Genomic DNA, 18,677 nt, shown 5'->3' with positions numbered 1-18,677 from the left:
GCAGCCCTCTAAAAGGTGGTTGGCAGAGGGAGCCCAATGTGTAACAAATATGTGCAAGACAGTGCCCTACTTATGGTGGAAACAGAGGGCCCTAAAGGGGCCCAGAGGACAATAGGAACAACAGTCCGTTTATTGAGCACTTACTGTGTGCCAGGCACAGTTCAAAGCGCTTTCATGAATTACTGTATTTAATTTTCCTACCACCCAGTGTGGTGGGGGCTGTCACTGTCTGCATTTTGTAGGGGAGGCAGCAGAGAGTGGAACAGCTGAGTTTTGAACCAGTAGGTCTGACCTCAGAGCCCATGCTCCTCCCCCATAACCCTGGGGTGCTGGAAGTCGTCTTGGCCCTGAAGGACGAGGGGTGCTCCACCTATGAAGGAGAAGGAGGGCGTTCCAGGTAGAGGGAACTCCGGGCAGATGTGGAGGTCTGAGCTGCCTCACCTCTCAGATGCAGAGGCTTGAACTGCCTGTGACTGTGTTGGGTCTGTGTCCTGAAGACCTTTGGAGGCCCCGCCAAGGAGTTTGAACTTGATCCTGATGTCAACAGGGAGGCCTTGAAAGTTTCTGGAAGGATGTGACATGCTCAGCCATGTGTTATGGGGCAGTATTACCATCTCTTCTCATCCCTCCTTCATTCCTGCAGAGAACTTCTGGAAGACCAGGCCTTTGTTCCGTTGGCTTTCCTACAGCCCCTGGCATCGCTTTTAGACCCTGCCGCCTTTCTCTTGTTGTCTTCTAGCAGCTTTTGGTCTTGAAGACCCTGTGTGACTCAGGGCAGGTTCTGGAGCCCACTGTTGTAACAGTGTCTGCCCCGCTGCTGACCCCTTGCCTGCTGGGAACTGGCTTCTCTGAGCTGGAACTTTTTTTGTTTTTTGAGATGGAGTCTCGCTCTGTTGCCCAGCTTGGCATGCAGTGGTGCTATCGTAGCTTGCTGCAGCTTCTACCTCCTGGGCCCAGGAGATCCTTCCACCTTGGCCTTCTAAAGCGCTGAGATTATAGGTGTGAACCACCATGCCTGGTCAGCTGGAACTTTTTTTTCTTTTAAGACAGAGTCTTAGGCTGGGCGTGGTGGCTCATGCCTGTAATCCAAGCTTTGGGAGGCTGAGGTGGGCAGGTCGCCTGAGGTCAGGAATTTGAGACCAGCCTGGCCAACACAGTGAAACCCCGTCTCTACTAAAAAAAATTTGCCAGGCATGGTGGCACACGCCTATAGTCCCAGCTACTTGGGAGGCTAAGGCAGGAGAATTGCTTTAATCCGGGAGGCGGAGGTTACAGTGAGCTGAGATAGTGCCACTACACTCCAGTCTGGTGGGTGATAGAACAAGACTCCATCTTAAAAAGAAATGGTCACTAGGAGCACGGGAGGGGGAGGGAGAGAGGGAGGTAATGCAGTTCTGGTGACCCAGAGAGAGAATTGGGAGATGCAGTTTAAATCTGTGCGCTTATTAGCCCTGTGGCCTTGGGCAAGATGCTTACCAGGTTCTCATTCCTGCTGTTTAAAAATAGGGGGCAAATGATTCACTTTCCTTCATCTGTAAGATGGGAGGAATAACAGTGTGGCTGTCACGTGGCTGGCCTGACCAATGTCTGATGGAGCTCAGCACGGTACCTGGCACACAGGACATGCTTTTATTATGACCTTACAGGCCCATTCATTTATTTGAGAAGGAGGCATCGCAGGCCTGTGTGCCAGGCTGTTTGCGGAGAGCCGCCCTCAGGAGCCGAGTGCAGCTGGGGAGAGAGAAATCAGACACACAAGCAATTATGATTGTCCTGGGGGCTCTTAGGGAACCTTAGGCCATTGTCGCCTGGGCGGGCACTTGTCTAGTGAGGTGATGTGTATTAAGGTGGAGGAAGAAGTGGGCTCCAGGTAGAAGGAAGAGCACATGCAAAGCAGAGGTCTGAGTTCATGTCTATGGAGTTGTTTGATACTAAGTCTCAGCACTTAGTAGACCTGAAATAAATGTTTGCTGAATGCCATCTCCTCAGCCTCAGAGAGGACAGAAACGGGAAGAGGTAGAGTGGGAGGCGGCCACAGAGAGAAGAATTGAAGGGTCACCCAAGTTGTAGATTTTCTCATCATTCCCTCCCCTTCGCCTCCGTCTCTGTGGAAAAGCAGGTACTAATGTGGTGCAGGTACTAACAGTGCGTCTGAGTCTGCCAGAATTCTTTTTTCTTTCTTTCTTTTTTTTTTTTTGAGACAGGGTCTCCCTCTGTTGCCCAGGCTGGAGTGCAGTGGCAGGATCTCGGCTCACTGCAACCTCCGCCTCCCGGGTGATTCTCGTGCCTCAGCCTCCCAAGTAGCGGGGATTACAGGCACCCACTATCATGCCTGGCTAATTTTTGTATTTTTAGTAGAGATGGGGTTTCACCATGTTAGCCAAGCTGGTCTCGAACTCCTGACCTTGTGATCTGCCCGCCTTGGCCTCCCAAAGTGTTGGGATTACAGGCGTGAGCCACTCTGCCCAGCCTCCGCCAGCATTCTTACCGGGCACTCATTCCCAAACTGCTTGTCCTCAGCACTGGAGAGGATAAATCTAAATGCAGAGGTGGCTGACAGCTGGAATTAGGTGGACACCCAGGTAGCATTTGTTCACGTGTCTATTTGCTGCTGTTTTAGGGTGGCTGAAGCCCTATGCTTGGGTATGGCGTAGAAGGATGGTGCGTGGCTTCTGGTTGGTGACTTTTCTAGTCTTAGGTTAATCATGGCTCAGTGTCTGGCGAAATGTACACAGTAGGTAGTGAAGTGGTTTTTGACTAAGCAAATGAATGGTTGGATGGGTTTGTGGCACTGCCACTCAGGATAAAGCTATAATTATTCTTGAAAAATGACGGATATGGCTAGGTGTGGTGGCTCACACCTGTAATCCCAGTACTTTGGGAGGCCGAGGTGGGCAGATCACTTGAGCTCAGGAATTGGAGACCAGCCTGGCCAACATGGTGAAACCCCATCTCTACTAAAAATACAAAAATCAGCCAGGTGTGGTGGCATGTGCCTGTAATCCCAGCTACTTGGGAGGCTGAGGCAGGAGAATTGCCTGAACCTGGGAGGCGGAGGTTGCAGTGAGCTGAGACTACGCCATTGCACTCCAGCCTGGGTGACAGCGAAACTCCATCTCAAAAAAAAAAAAAAAAAAAAGATATTAGGGATGGTTGGAACAGGATTGGTTATTCCAGGAGCCGGTGGTGCTCACTAAACAGCCTTGAGTCTGGCTGGCTGGTGTGGGAGGTCTTAGGCCTGTGATGGGAGACAGGAAGCTTGGTGGACACCTCCTTTTCCTTCTCTGGGGTGGAAACCACAGGGGAAGATCCACCCAGAAAGCCTTTGTGCTGAACCTGCGTCACTTCCAGCTCAACCATGTTTTACAAAGTCACATCCCACTAAGTGAATATTTGGTGAAAAGTTTGCCACGTTGATCTCAGTCTTGTACCTTTGAAAAACAATAGGCTTCTCTGAGATTAGAAGTAGTACTTGTTTTTTTTTTTTTGAGACAGAGTTTTGCTCTGTCGCCCAGGCAGACAGTGCAGTGGCGCGATTTCGGCTCACTGCAAGCTCTGCTTCCCGGGTTCAAGCCATTCTCCTGCCTCAGCCTCCCGAGTAGCTGGGAGTACAGGCACCTGCCACGGCGCCTGGCTAATTTTTTGTATTTTTAGTAGAGGCGGGATTTCACCGTGTTAGCCAGGATGGTCTCGATCTTCTGACCTCTTGATCCACCCGCCTCGGCCTCCCAAAGTGCTGGGATTACAGGCGTGAGCCACCGCACCCGGCCGTACTTGTTGATAGTAAACTTGAAGCACAGGAAAGATTGGGGATAAGAATAAAAATTACCCCAAATTTCCAAATCAAGAAGTAATCATGGTTCAGGTTTGGGCAGATGTTCTTTCTAGGCATGAACACACGTTATCTCATTGTTTACTTAACACCGGGTTATAAACATTTACCCATAGCATTTGAAAGGTAGCTATAGATAGAAAAGAATCAGAGAAGTTCTAAAACAGCTCTTGCGCTTTGTTTCAAATTCTCTGCAGGAAAGATGAGGTCTTCAGCCTTTTTTTAGCTGGACGGCACCGTTGCAGCAGTGGTGAACAGGGCACTGGATTGAGTCAGGAAACCCAGCTGTGACCTTGGGCAAGCCACTTGCCCTCTTTGAGCTTCACTCCTGCTAAGGCAAGGGGCGCTATTCGTACCCTGTCTGCCCACCTCACAGGCTCTGGTGAAGTCCTTGATTTGAATGCCTTTAGCTCCCAAGGTTGTGGTTTGGAGATAGGGCAGGTCACATGACCATGAAGACGGAAGGAGAAACGTGGAAGCACGTGTGCCTGTTGCTTCTTTCCCAACTTAAAATGCTTGGTGATCTCCTGAAGACTCCAGCCTCCTCTCTGGGAAGCCAGGATCCACAGACCCTTTACCTGTGGGTCATGGGCAGTCCTAGATGGTCCCTCTCCCCAACAGAGGGGGTGCAGTGAGACCTCCGGAAGTTACTGCCTCTGTTACCCTCAAAGGGATTTTCAGATCAGACAGCCCCCCTACTCCAAGGGACGTGTGTGGAGCTTGGTACCTTTATTTATCTTCTGCTCCAACCCCTGTGGACTGCCTGCACCCAGAATGGGGCCTGTCCTGCTGGCAAGTGGCTGAGAACCTCCACTCCACCCAGCAGGGCTGTTCCCCATTTACCGAAAAGCTCCAAGAGAAAATAACTAACTCCATGGCGCCGCTGTAGCTACTGGCAGAGCCTCCTGGTCCCCACCTCTAGCGCCTGTGGTTTTTGTTTCATGCAGAGTGAGCAGTGAATCTGGGATCCCATCAGCAGTCAGTTTGGGTGCCTGCGAGGCACAATGATAGATGTTGGTGAAGGGTATGTGTGAGGATATTAATTAATATTAACATGCTAGTTATATTAATATTCTCTTTGGAATTTGTGGGGCTTTGCAAGTTATATTTCAAATATATGGTTTTATGTAATCCTTTTAACTGCCCTGAAACCTTGAAATTATTGCACCTATTTTATAGATGGAGAGACTGAGGCTCAGAGGGGTGAATTGCCTAAGATCCTGGGGGAGGAAGCACCCAGGTTTTCTGGTTTTGAGTCCTGGGCCCTTCCTGCTGAGTAGCTACCCCCAACACAGACCTGCCCTTGGAGAGCTTGCAGCCACACTGGGAAGGCCAGTGTATTGGATTGCTGCTTAGACCTGGAAAGCACGTGAATAAAGCTTCAGGTTAAAACCATGGGGGTTCCGGGAGGCAGCAGTCGGCTCTGCCTGGGGGTGAGCTGAGGAGCCGGTGCTCTCTGGAGCAAGGGTAGTTGGGCTGAGGCTCAGTGGACAGTGTAGATTGGCAGGTGAAGTGCAGGAGGTCTTTGCAGGGAGTGGGACCACCTTGAGCACACACAGAGGAATGAGACAGGCAGGTAACTCAAGGAGCAGAGGTCTCATGACCACTTCCCAGAGCATGTGGGGTCCTAGCCTCATCTCCAGGAGGAGAAAGTGCATCTATACACAGATTTGTCAATGGAGTTTAAATAGGATGTGGGAAAATCTAGATTTTCCAAAACAATACATATTTGCTTTGAGAAGAAAGGTAGATGCAGGATGCGTAGGTTAGATAATTTTAATAGCAGTAACCTCAGAGCATGTAAGTATGATTTGATTTACTGGAGTGCCTGGCCGTCTCAGTCAGTGGGAGCACGGCTTGGGCTGGGAGATGAGGTTGACAAGGGTTCTTTCTCTCAAACGCTGCCTTTGGTTTGCTAAGAGGTATCTCCTACTCGGCTGGGGGCAGAAGACTTTTCCTTCTATTCCCAGTTTGCAGTAGTTGGGCCAGATTTGTGGAAGTGGGAGAAAGGCCTGCCCTGCTTCTACATAGAGTTGGCTGTCCTGACTTGATACTCGGTGTGCCTTCCAGAGACCCGCCTCCATCTCCTCAATTCCCTGGCTTGATGCTTAGGTGGTGATGGCTGTTGGGCACAGGAGTTACATAACAGATCTGTGATGGACCCAGGAGCAGAGCCAGTTGAGTGAATGTCATGGAGTGGGAGTGGTCTTGCATGGCTGTGGTGTCCCCTGCAGCTTGTGCAGGGGATGTGGCAAGAGGTGCTCACCACTCATTTGGAATGGCTAGACTGGAAGCACTTGGCCCTCTTGGGCTCTGCACCCCTACCCCCTCCCGCCTGGCCTGCCTGCTCCTCTTCATGGGCGCCTGGGGAGACTAATTATGGCTGCTTGTCATAGTGGCTCAGGTCACCGTTCACACTTCCACCTGCCCTGAGACCAGGACATCAGAGCCCTGAGAAGGGTCAAGGGGCCAAGTGGGCCTAGCCTTTTACTGACAGCTGGGAAATGCAAGCGTGTGGACCAGAGCACCAAGTGAGTTGGGGCCGGTGTGGGTTCAGCACCGTCTCCCTACCCAGAGCTCCATTTGTTGAAAACAGCCTTTCTCTACCGTTTCTTCACTTGGACAACTTTAAACTATGTATTGGCTGGTCGCGGTGGCTCACGCCTGTAATCCCAGCACTTTGGGAGGCCGAGGTGGGCAGGTAACTTGAGGTCAGGAGGTCGAGACCAGCCTGGCCAACATGGTGAAACCTCATCTCTACTAAAAATACAAAAATTAGCCCAGCGTGGTGACACGCATCTGTAATCCCAGCTACTCGGGAGGCTGAGGCAGAAGAATCGCTTGAACTTGAGAGGTGAAGGTTGCAGTGAGCTGAGATTGCATCGCCGCACTTCAGCCTGGGAGACAGAGCGAGACTCCATCTCAAAAAACAAACAAAAACCTACATATTTTCTATATTTCCCCCAACATTGAGGCTCATTTCTTGGATGAACAATTTAAATGTACTGTGCCTCTCTGGTAATATTTTCCAAAATTACAGATGTTTCTACACTTTCACCGGCAGCTCTGCCTCCCAGAATTTATTCTACGGATGGGTTAACACGTGTGAAAAATGATTTATTTGCAAGGTTAGTCATTGTTGCCTTATTTTTAATAGCAAAAGATTGGAGGCAGCTTAAATGTTCATTCGCAGGGGGCCACGAACAAACCGTGGCCCGTCCAAACATGGGATACCGCGTGGCCATAATACATAAGATAGACGCTCAATGCACTGTGCCGGATTGATCAGCAAGGTGGATTGCCAAGGGAAGAAGCAGGTCTGGGTGGTGTGTCTCGGAGCTGCCATCAGTGTAAAAGGGAAGAGAATCAAAAGTGTCTTTGCTTTTCTATGCCCAGGGGGTCTCTGGGCAGACACCGCAAGTCGGTGATTGTGATGCCTCTGGAGGGGGTGCTGGTCATGGGAGATTGCTTGTTTGCTGGAGATCCCATGTACCTTTTGATTGCTGAAGCAGGTGAATGTAGGCCTTTCCAAGAAATTAAAATGGGCCAGGTGTGGTGGCTCACGCCTGTAATCCCAGTAGTTTGGGAGGCTGATGTTGGAGGATCACTTGAGGTCAGGGGTTCGAGACCAGCCTGGCCAACATGATGAAACCCCATCTCCACTAAAAATACACAAATTAGCCAGACATGGTGGTACGTGCCTGTAATCCCAGCTGCTCTAGAGGCTGAGGCAGGAGAATCACATGAACCCTGGAGGCCGAGTTTACAGTGAGCCAAGATCATGCCATTGTACTCCAGCCTGAGCTACAGAGCGAGACTCTGTCTCAAATAATAAAATAAAATAAATTAAAAACATAAGGACTGTAACCTTGCCTCCTGCCCAGTGTAGGAAGGTCAAGGTTCCGGCTACTTCTCAAGTACAGGAGCCTCACTCAGGCCCCAGACCACTAATCAAAAAATATGTGCTTGGTTCTCACAAAGGGGCCGAGTGTGAGGGCTTGGGTGTTGCTTGGTAAATACGACCCCCTGTCCCGGCCTTGGAGAGATGGAGCCGCTCTCTGGGCCCCTTGGACACACTGCTGTTGGCTGACTTTGTCATTTTCAACCCTTGCTCCGATTGGCTCACGTCATGATTTCTGAAACCTTTGGGGGCTTCCCCACTGACAGAAAGATACAGTTTAACTCAGCACTGGGCATCCCAGGCCCTCTTTACTGGGCCTCTTCTTGAGCCGCACTTGGCCTGTCACCCCTTCCTCTGTCTGCCCTCTTAACTCCCCACCGCCGTGCCTTTGCTCATATAGTTCCCTTTGCCTGCCTTTCCGTCCAAAGCAGTCTCCACGTGCCCAGGTCCTGTCTGACTTTCAAGGGCCAGCTTAGTTTCCACTTCTGCACTGCCTTCTGACCTCCCTGGCTTCTGTGTAAACTGCCCAGATCAAGCCACACAATGGTTCCTGCACCCAAGGAAGCTCCCTGGGGCCCCCTCCTGGCCACTCGCTCTTCGCCGGTAGTCACCACTCACACCTTGGCACTTTCGCGTGGTGCCTGCCGCTGCCTATTTGGGCCTCCCACACACGGAGTGTACAGAACGGACTCCTCGGTGTCTGGCTGCCTTCCCGCAGCATTGTCAGATCATCCAGGTTGCCTGTAGTGGCCCTTTGGTTTTTTTCTCTGCTGCGTAGGAGTTCACCAAATATACCACTATTTATTCATTCTCCTGTGGACAGACATTGGGTTATGTCCAGCCTCTTCGGTGAAATTCATTCTTGTCTTTGGGGGCGCGTGTGCGCTCTTTGCTGGGTATACACCCAGGGTGGGTTGATGGCTTACCTGACTCAGAATGTGTTTGCATGAATGAAATTCAGGTTGGTATGAGAAATCTGGGGTGTCCTGGCTGGAGCCAGGCTTCTTGCTTACAGGGACGGAGCAGGTACAGGGATCCTGGCTTAGACAGCCTGCTCCCATGGGGTGGTAGCATTGTTGGGGTGCAGGATGCTGAATCTGCAGGGGACCTATCCGCTCAGTGCCCAGTGGGATTTTAGCTGGCTGGAAAGGTGGTCACATGTAGAGGGGCTCAACAATCCAGCTAAAGAGGCTGAGCGTTGGTCCATTGTTCTCAATTTGAGAGAAAACTGAGATCATCAAAATTAGGACTGGTATGTACTAAAGGAAAGGACCTAATTACAAGGCTGAATTGAGTAAGCCCTTGCTGAGGGACTTTGGATTTCTTTGTTGTTCCCCTTTATTTCTGCACCCCCACCCAAGTGACAGATATGTACATGATTGGATGATTTTGCTTTCCTGGTTGAGAGATTCCTGGGAACTTGGCCCAGGAGAAGGGGGAGAAATGTGGAGCCGCTAGAGCGGCCTCAGCTTGTTTGTGTTGATTGAAGGGGAGACGGAAGGAGAGCTGTGGACCCCTGACCCCTTGTGAGGGCATGTGATCCTTTTCAAAAGGCTCACCAGGCAGAAGTGCCGGGCTAGTGGCCGCTCTTTCCCTCTAATCCCCTCTGGAGAAGGGCCAGGCTGTGGGTTGCTGACCTGCTCTGATGTGGATCAGCCTCCCCCCACAATGCAGCTGCCCAGAAGCTCAGAGAGCACAGGCAACCCCCAAAGGCAGGAGGGCCGGCTGTCATTCCCGTTGTCATTCCCAGGCGGCTGGAGTGGGAGCAGAGCGGTCAGTTCAGATGAACAGTGCTCGAGTCTGACCCCAACCAGCGAGTTATGGTAAGATGGAAGGTTCTCCATCTATATTAAATAAGAGAACAAAAGCCCTCCCAGGCTGCATGAATATTCCAGGGATATATATGTGAACGGGTTGCCAGTTTAGCTTGGCCCGTGGGTGGCAACCGCCTGAGTGAGCACTTCGTGGCTGCAGCTCTAAAGGGTTTGGATCTGAAACTAATGAATGAAAATGTGACCTCAGAAGATTTAAAGAGAGCAAATACCCAGCAACAGAACCTGGATCCCAGAGACTATTGGGAGCATGAAATCCCAGGCTGGCCGAAGGAGGAAGTGGGAGAGCAATGGCAGCTGACATCACATGGTGCCAGACCTTCTCAGTGCTGTCTGCGTTCACTCATTATTCCGTCCCTCGCTCTCAGAGGCAGGTATGGCTGCTTCCCCATTTTATAGATGAGGAAGCTAAGGCAAGGAGAGGTTGTATAACTTGCTCACAGACACAAAGCTAGCCAGTGGCAAAGCTGGAGGTCAGGTCTAGGTGGTCAGGCTCCAGAGTTCTGCGGATTTCACAGCACGGCAGTGGCAGTCGGAAGAACCATTTGTCAGGTGATTGTGGGCAAATGACGTCAGCCCTTCAAACCTCTGTTTTGCATCTGCAAGCTGCTTGCTGCTGCAACAAATTACCAGAAACTTAGTGACTTAAAACACAAATTAGGTCGGGTGCGGTGGCTCACATCTGTAATCCCAGCACTTTGGGAGGCTGAGGTGGGTGGATGACTTGAGGTCAGGAGTTCGAGACCAGCCTGGCCAACATGATGAAACCCTGTCTCTACCAAAAATATAAAAAATTAGCCAGGCATTTGGCCGGGTGTGGTGGATCACGCCTGTAATCCCAGAACTTTGGGAGGACAAGGTGGGCGGAACACGAGGTCAGGAGTTCAAGACCAGCCTGACCAATATGGTGAAAGCCTGTCTCTACTAAGAATACAAAATTAGCAGGGCGTGGTGGCACGCGCCTGTAGTCCCAGTTACTGGGAGGCGGAGGTTGCAGTGAGCCAAGATCGCGCCACTGCACTCCAGCCTGGGTGTCAGAGTGAGACTCCGTCTCAAAAAAAAAAAAAAAAAAAGCCAGGCGTGGTGGCACGTGCCTGTAACCCCAGCTACTCTGGAGGCTGAGGTGGGAGAATCGCTTGAACCCAGGAGGCAGAGGTTGCAGTGAGCCGAGATCGCACCACTGCACTCCAGCCTGGGCCACAGAGTGAGACTCCCTCTCAAAAACAAAACAAACACAAAGTATAGATTACTTACAATAAGAAAAACCAATAAAACGCGTGCGCACACATTAATTATCTCACAGTTTTGGAGGTCAGAGGTCCAGAATGTGTTTCACTGGACTAAAATCGAGGTGTTGGCAGGGCCGTACTCCTTCTGGAGGCTCTGGGGGAGAATTATTTCCCTGCCTCTTCCAGCTCCTAGAAACCACCTGCATCTGTGGCTTGTGGCCCCTTTCGCCATCTGCAAGGGCAGCAGCGTAGCAGCTTCCACTTTCCTGTCTCTGCTTCCTTTGTCACGCTGCCCTCTTCTCGCTCTCTACCTCCTGCCTTCCTCCTACGAGGACCCTTGTGATGACATGGGCCCACCCAGGTTATCCAGGATAATCTCTTATTTCAGGACCCTTAATTCAGTCACTTCTGCAAAGTCCCTTTTGCCATGTAAGGTAGCATGTTCACAGGCTCTGGGGGTTAGGATGTCAACATCTTTGGGGGACTATTCTTCAGCCTACCACACAGCACATAATAAAATCCACGGGCGAAGGGGATAGCAGCAGTAAGGTGTCCCTCAAACATGAGTTAAAATGACTCTGACGATAGAATCTGGGTGAGATGGTGGGATGCTCCTGAAATAAACTCCAAGGCAGGTGGCCAAGTTCAGTGACGACATAGCTGCGTAGCTTATCTGAGAAAGGATGTCTCTGATGGGGGGCCAGCCGGAAGACGTCTTTCCTGGAAGAGGAGGGAGGTGGGGCAGTCTTGGGAGAAGTGAGACTTTGGGTCCCACGGCCAGCTCCTGCCACATTCTCAGTGGATTTCAGGTTGGGAGGAGGGATACCATTACAGTTGAAAATAAACATAGAAATAAACCACACTGGATATCTGCTTCCTCATCAGCCTCCCTACAGTTCTGGAAGACGGTCCAGGCCCACATCCCCTTCTCTGCTGTTCTAGAATTCAGAACGCTCAGAAATCCCAAAGGTTCTTCTAAGTCTGCAGCAGACTAATTTCTGCTGCAAAAATCTGACCTGAATTGATGTGATACTAATTATGGCCTTTAAAACTATCTTCCTTAGGGTGACTAACAGTATGTTTTCCTATGAAAGTACTATATGTTTGCTTTTGGGGTGTTGCACCCACCCTTCCAGGAGTGTCACTGTGTCTAGCAGCATAATCCTTTCTAAAATCTGGAAAATTCGGCTGGGTACGGTGGCTCATGCCTATAATCCCAGAGCTTTGGGAGGCTGAGGTGGGTGGATCACTTGAGGTCAGGAGTTCCAGACCAGCCTGGCCAATATGGTGAAACTCTGTCTCTACTAAAAATACAAAAATTAGCCGGGCATGTGGCTTATGCCTGTAATCCCAGCTACTAGGAAGGCTGAGGCAGGAGAATCGCTTGAACCTGGGAGGCGGAGGTTGCAGTGAGCCGAGATTGTTCCTCTGTACTCCAGTCTGGGTGACAGAGTGAGACTTAGTCTAAAAAAAAAAAAAAAAAAAATTTTGGAAAAATTCTAAATTCTTAAACCCATTTAGTCCAAAAGCCTTAGCTACAGGACAGTGCACCTGGACTTTTCTCCCTAAGAAACACAGTCAGAGAGGTCCAGTCACCTGCCTCACGCCCAGCTCAGGTGATAATGCTGAGGTTCCAACTCAGTTCCCTGTCTCAGAGCCTGGGACAAAGTGCAGACTGCGTGGCCTGGCCTCTTTGCCGCCTGCTGGGTGGCGTGTGAATGAGAGACAGGTGTGGAGACTGCACTCACTGGCAGGTAGGCTGTATGTGGGGGAGGTGGGGGTCCTTGAATTTGTTTTCTGTCTGATCTGCAGCCTGGAACTGAGCCAGGGGGCCTTGTCTGGGGAAGGACAGAGAGGCAGAGAGATTGCAGAGGAGAGGGGAATAGCAGCAGCCATTAGGAAGCCTTGGGCCTTTGCCCATCACTATAGCACTGCTCTCCAAACTTCCTTGGATCACACAGCCCTATCAGTAAAAAAGAAACCAGAACAAAACCTCTTGAACATGCACCCCCAATATGTGGATATTGATGTAATTATAAGTGTATGTTACAATAAGTATACATGTATATTACTTTACTGTTTCAGTGTGTACGTAATAAAACCTACACCAAAAACAGAAACCAAAGGCCAAGCTAAAGATGTAATAAAGAAAATTTTTACTTTGTTGATGGTACAGAAACCTCCTGGGTTCATACATGGGGTCATTTTTTGGGATGTGCGCTTTTGTGCTCAGTGAGAGAGGGTTTGGAAGGTCTGGCTGGCTTCACGTTCCGCTTGTTTAGAGACTGGGTTTTAATGGCTGCTTTCGTGCAAAAGATCCTGTCTGGGACAGGAAGCTGCACATGGAGCAGACGCATCCTTGGCTTTCTTTCTAAATCGGGTTACTCATTTTTCCATCCCGTCCACTGAGTATGCAAAGGATTTGTTGAAATTTGGCTGGTACATTTCCATCCTCCCTGATGCCAATCACGTTTTTGTAAACGAAATGGAAGGTATTTTATTTTAAAATTCTTAACAAGCGAGTCCAAAACCCACTAAAATGCTTTGGAAAATTTTTAATGGACTAGAAAATTCTGTTACGTAGCTTTTTAGGAGTTCAGCTATGAGAGAATTTTTTTTTTCTTTTTAAAATCAGTGACAGACATATTGTTTTGGTGCATGCCAGTAATCCCAGCTACTTGGGAGGCTGAGGCAGGAGAATCGCTTGAATTCTGGAGGTGGAGATTGCCGTGAGTCGAGATCGCGCCATTGCACTCCAGCCTGGGCAACAAGAGCGAAACTCTATCTCAAAAAAAAACAAAAAACAAAAAACAAAAACTATTAATGTCCACTTCCAGGCTTTGATACTGTACTACAGCTAGACTAGACGTCACCCGTTGAGGAAGCTGGGTGAAGGGCATACAGGACCCTAGATTCTATTTTTGCAATTTCCTGTGAACCTACGATTATTTCAAAATAGAAAGTTTAAAAAGTCTTTATCAAGTACAGATGCACACCGAAGTATTTAACATTACATCTGGGGGACAGGGAAAGATGCAACAAGATTGCGCAGTGTTGCTAACCGTTAAAGCTCAGTGATGGAGAGGTGGAAAAATTCATTACACTATTTGTTCCAGTTTTGTATGTTTGAAATTTTCCATAATAAAAAGCTTTAGATAGCAGAACAACAGATTTTTCTATGAAATGTGTAGTAAGATGGGGAGGGACTCAGTTTGTATCAGAGATTTATTGGTTATCTTGTAGAAAAGCAATCAATAAGAATTGTTGGCCGGGCATGGTGGCTCACGCCTGTAATCCCAGCACTTTGGGAGGCCGAGGTGGGAGGATCACGAGGTCAGGAGTTTGATACCACCCTGTCCAAGAGACCACCCTGGCCAATAAGGTGAAACCCTGTCTCTACTAAAAATACAAAAATTAGCCAGGCATGGTGGTGGGTGCCTGTAATCCCAGCTACTTGGGAGGCTGAGGCAGGAGAATTGCTTGAACCCGGGAGGCAGAGGTTACAGTGAGTTGAAGATCGCACCACTGCACTCCAGCCTGAGTGACAGAGTGAGACTCCAAATCCAAAAAAAAAAGGTCCCCTGGGCTAATTTTTGTATTTTTAGTAGAGACGGGGTTTCTTCATGTTGGTCAAGCTGTTCTCAAACTCCCGACCTCAGATGATCCACCCGCCTTGGACTCCCAAAGTGCTGGGATTACAGGCGTGAGCCACCGTGCCCAGCCCAACAGTACTATTAACTGAAGTACAGACCTTATTCAGTTTTCTGCATTTTCATGTAGGGTGTATGTGTAGTTCTCTTCAATTTTATCACATGTAGATTCATGTAACCACTACCACTATCAAGATACAAACTGTTTCATCACCTGGAAGGAACTCCCCTGGTACCCCTTTAAAATTGCACACCCCCACCCATCATCGTCACTGTCCTCTGCCAACTACTACACCATGCTCCATCTTTATAGCTTTGTCATTTTGAGCATGTTACACAAATGGATCATGCAGGATGTGGCCTTTTGAGATTGGCTGGTTTCACAAAATGTAACACCCCTGAGATCCATCCAGATCACTTGTGTGTATCAGTAATTTGTTCTTTTTTCTTGCTGGGTACTATTCCATGGTCTGGATGTACCAGAGTTTGTTTAACTTTTTGCCTGTTGAAGTACATGGGTTCTTTCCAGATTTTGATGATTACAGATACGGCTGCCGTGAACATTTGTGTACAGGCTTTTGTGTGAATATACGTTTTCATTCCTGTAGAATAAATGTCCACAGTGATTACTGGGTTGTGTAGTAAATGCATGTTAGTTTTATAAGAAACTGCCGGGGCCAGGCATGGTGGCTCACGCCTGTAATCCCAGCACTCTGGGAGGCTGAGGCGGGCGGATCACAAGGTCAGGAGTTCAAGACCAGCCTGGCCAAGATGGTGAAACCCTGTCACTACTAAAAATACAAAAAAAATTAGCCGGCCATGAGGCCGGGTGCGGTGGCTCACGCCTGTAATCCCAGCACTCTGGGAGGCTGAGGTGGGCGGATCACAAGGTCAGGAGTTCAAGATCAGCCTGACCAACATGATGAAACCCCGTTTCTACTAAAAATACAAAAATTAGCTGGGCATGGTGACACGCGCCTGTAATCCCACCTACTCAGGAGGCTGAGGCAGGAGAATAGCTTGAACCAGGGAGGTGGAGGTTGCAGTGAGCCAGGATCGTGCTACTGCCCCTCCAGCCTGGGGCGACAGAGTGAGACTCCATCTCAAGTAAATAAATAAATAAATAAAATTAGCTGGCCGTGGTGGCGGGCACCTGTAATCCCAGCTACTCAGGAGACAGAGGCAGAGAATTGCTTGAAACCGGGAGGTAGAGGTTGCAGTGAGCCAAGATGGTGCCAGTGCACTCCAGCCTGGGTGACAGAGCAAGGCTCTGTCTCAAAAAAAAAAAAAAAAAAAAAAAGAAAGTGCCAAAGTTGTTTTCCATGGTGCTGCACCATTTTATCTTCCCACCAGCAATGTGTGGGAGATCAGGTTTCTCTGCATCCTTGCCAGCATTTGATATTGTCAGTATTTTTTATTTTATAGGTATATGATATATATTTTTTGGTACCCAGGTATGGGACGTGAAGGTGTTTTCAGTTTTTCAGTTTGCATTTCCTTAATGGCTAATGATGTTTAACTTTTGTTTTGTTTGCCTGTTTGTTTGTTTTGGAGATAGAGTCTTGCTCTGTCGCCCAGGCTGGAGTGCGGTGGTGTGATCTCAGCTCACTGCAACCTCCACCTCCCGGGTTCAAGCGATTGTTCTGCCTCAGCCTCCCGAGTAGCTGGGATTACAGACATGTACCACCATACCCGGCTAATTTTTGTATTTTTAGTAGAGACAGGGTTTCGCCATGTTGGCCAGACTGGTCTTGAATTCGTGGCCTCAAGTGATCCACCTGCCTCAGCCCCTCAAAGTTTTGGGATTACAGGCATGAGCCACTGCGTCATGTACTTATTTGCTGTGTATCTCTTCTTTACTGAGATATCTGTTCATGTATTTTGCCTATTTTCAAGTGGGATTGTTTGGTTTTCTTTTTACCATGGTGCTTTTTTTTTTTTTTTTTTTTGGAGACAAGAGTCTTGCTCTGTCCCCTAAGGGCTGGAGTGCAATGGCACGATCTTGGCTCACTGCAACCTCTGCCTTCCTGGTTCAAGCGATTCTGCTGCCTCAGCCTCCTGAGCAGCTGGGATTACAGGCGCCAGCCACCACGCCTGGCTAATTTTTTTATTTTTAGTGGAGACAGGGTTTCACCATGTTGGCCAGGCTGATCTCGAACTCCTGACCTCAGGTGATCCGCCCACCTTGGCCTCCCAAAGTGCTGGGATTACAGGTGTGAGCCACCGCGCCTGGCCCATGGAGCTTTTTGAGCATTCTTCATACATTCCCAATGCTAGTCATTTACCAGATCTGTGACTTGCAAATATATTCTTCCACTCTGTGGCTTGTTTATTCATAGTGCATAAGTTTTTACTTTTCTTATATTGCAGTTTATCGATTTTTTTCCTTTTATGGATCATGCTTTTGGTGTCAAGTCTAAGAACACTTGGCCATCTCTAGGTTTCAAATATTTTCTCCTGTCTTCTGAAAGGTTTAGAGTTTTACATTTTACATTTAAATGTGTGATTTATTTTGAATTAATTTTTGTATATGTGTAAGGGTTTATGTTAAGGTTTTTTATTATTTATTTATTTATTTTTGAGATGGAGTCTTGCTCTGTTGCCCAGGCTGGAGTGCAGTGGTGTGATCTTAGCTCACTGCAACCTCCACCTCCCAGGTTCAAGTGATTCTCCCGCCTCAGCCTCCCAAGTAGCTGGGGATTACAGGCACATGCCACTACGTCTGGCTAATTTTTGTATTTTTAGTAGAGACAGGGTTTCGCTATGTTGCCCTGGCTGGTCTCGAACTCCTGGCCTCAAGTGATCCACCCACCTTGGCCTCCCAAAGTGCTGAGATTACAGGTCTTTGCCACCGCACCCAACCAATGTTGTTTTATTATTATTATTTTTTAATCAATGTTGACCAGGTTAGCCTCGAATGTGTAGCCTCACCTCCCCGAGTGCCAGGGCAACCGGCCTGAGCCACTGCGGCTCCCATTATTATTTTTATTTATTTATTTACTTATTTTTGAGACGGAGTCTGGCTCTGTCACCCAGGCGGGAGTGGGGCGATCTCGGCTCACTGCAAGCTCTGCCTCCCGGGTTCACGCCATTCTCCTGCCTCAGCCACCCCAGTAGCTGGGACTACAGGCGCCCGCCACCATGCCCGGCTAATTTTTTGTATTTTTAGTAGAGATGGGGTTTCACCATGTTAGCCAGGTTGGTCTCGATCTCCTGACCTCGTGATCCACCCACCTCGGCCTCCCAAAGTGCTAGGATTACAGGCGTGAGGCACCTTGCTGGGCCCTTTCTCCATTTATTAATGGGACTTCTATAACCTAGAACTGTCCCTTGTTAATTATGTAATTCCCCTGAAATATTATAATGAAGAAACTGAGGCTCCGAGAGAAGTACCTGCGCAGGTTACACGTGGTGGAGTCTAGTGGGAGTCCTGTAGGGTGACTCACAGCAGAAGCCTGGTTATGTCCCCACCACATGGAAGCCTTCTCTGACCCCCTCCCCAGCCTGCCCAAGCCCGATGCTTGCTCTAGGCTCCTGTAGTGCTGGACACTCAACCTCAGCAGTGCAAGGGGAAGAGGCCTCCAGGTCACTCCTGCCTGTGGCATAGAGAAGGCATGAAGAGCGGCTTGGAGCACCTTAAAGGCTGAGGCTGGGTCTGCCGGTGCCTGGCATGGAGTCCAGAGGCCTCAGGACTTGTTAGAAAGATGATTTCAGCATCTTCCATCAGGGCCCTCTGTCATGTTCCTGGCAGAAGTTTAACACTTGGTCAATTAGGGAAATAATGGGAGGCAGTTGTGGTGGCTCTCGCCTGTAATCCCAGCACCTTGGGAGGCCAAGATGGGAGGATCGCTTGAGCCCAGGAGCTCGAGACCAGCGTGAGTAACATGGTAAAACCCCATCTCTCCAAAAAAATACAAAAATTAGCTGGGCATGGTGGCTCATGCCTGTAGTCCCAGCTACTTGGGAGGCTGAGGTGGGAGGATGGCTTGACCCCAGGAGGCAGAGGTTGTAGTGAGCTAAGGTCACGCCACTGTACTCCAGTCTGGGCAACAGAGTGAAGCTCTGTCTCAAAAAAAAAAAAAAAAAAAAATTTTTGTTGGACATGGTGGCACATGCCTGTGGTCCCAGCTGCTTGGGAGACTGAGGTGGGAGGATCACTCGGGTCTAGGGAGGTCAAGGCTGCAGTGAGCTGTGATCATGTCATTGCACTCCAGCCTGAGCAACAGAGCAAGA

General features: G+C 49.2%; 1 protein-coding gene across 9 annotated transcripts in view; it reads left to right on the top strand.

Moving 5' to 3' along the window:
- The window catches only part of TMEM184B (transmembrane protein 184B), a 53,003-nt gene that overhangs the window by 2,473 nt on the left and 31,853 nt on the right, over positions 1 to 18,677 (top strand). The window contains exon 1 of one of the 9 annotated variants that reach the window (XM_054675411.2): positions 9,770 to 9,939. The exons of the other annotated variants lie outside the window; for them this stretch is intronic. Within the exon in view, the coding sequence (XP_054531386.1) occupies positions 9,856 to 9,939 (84 nt within the window). The 5' untranslated portion in view covers positions 9,770 to 9,855. Of the gene's footprint in view, positions 1 to 9,769; positions 9,940 to 18,677 lie in introns of those variants that run through there. 9 annotated transcript variants of the gene reach the window in all.

The sequence above is a fragment of the Pan troglodytes genome, chromosome 23 (assembly GCF_028858775.2).
Source record: "Pan troglodytes isolate AG18354 chromosome 23, NHGRI_mPanTro3-v2.0_pri, whole genome shotgun sequence".
Classification (NCBI taxonomy): Eukaryota; Metazoa; Chordata; class Mammalia; order Primates; family Hominidae; genus Pan; species Pan troglodytes.
Note: the sequence above shows the minus strand (reverse complement) of the source record. Positions and strands in the feature narration are given on the sequence as shown.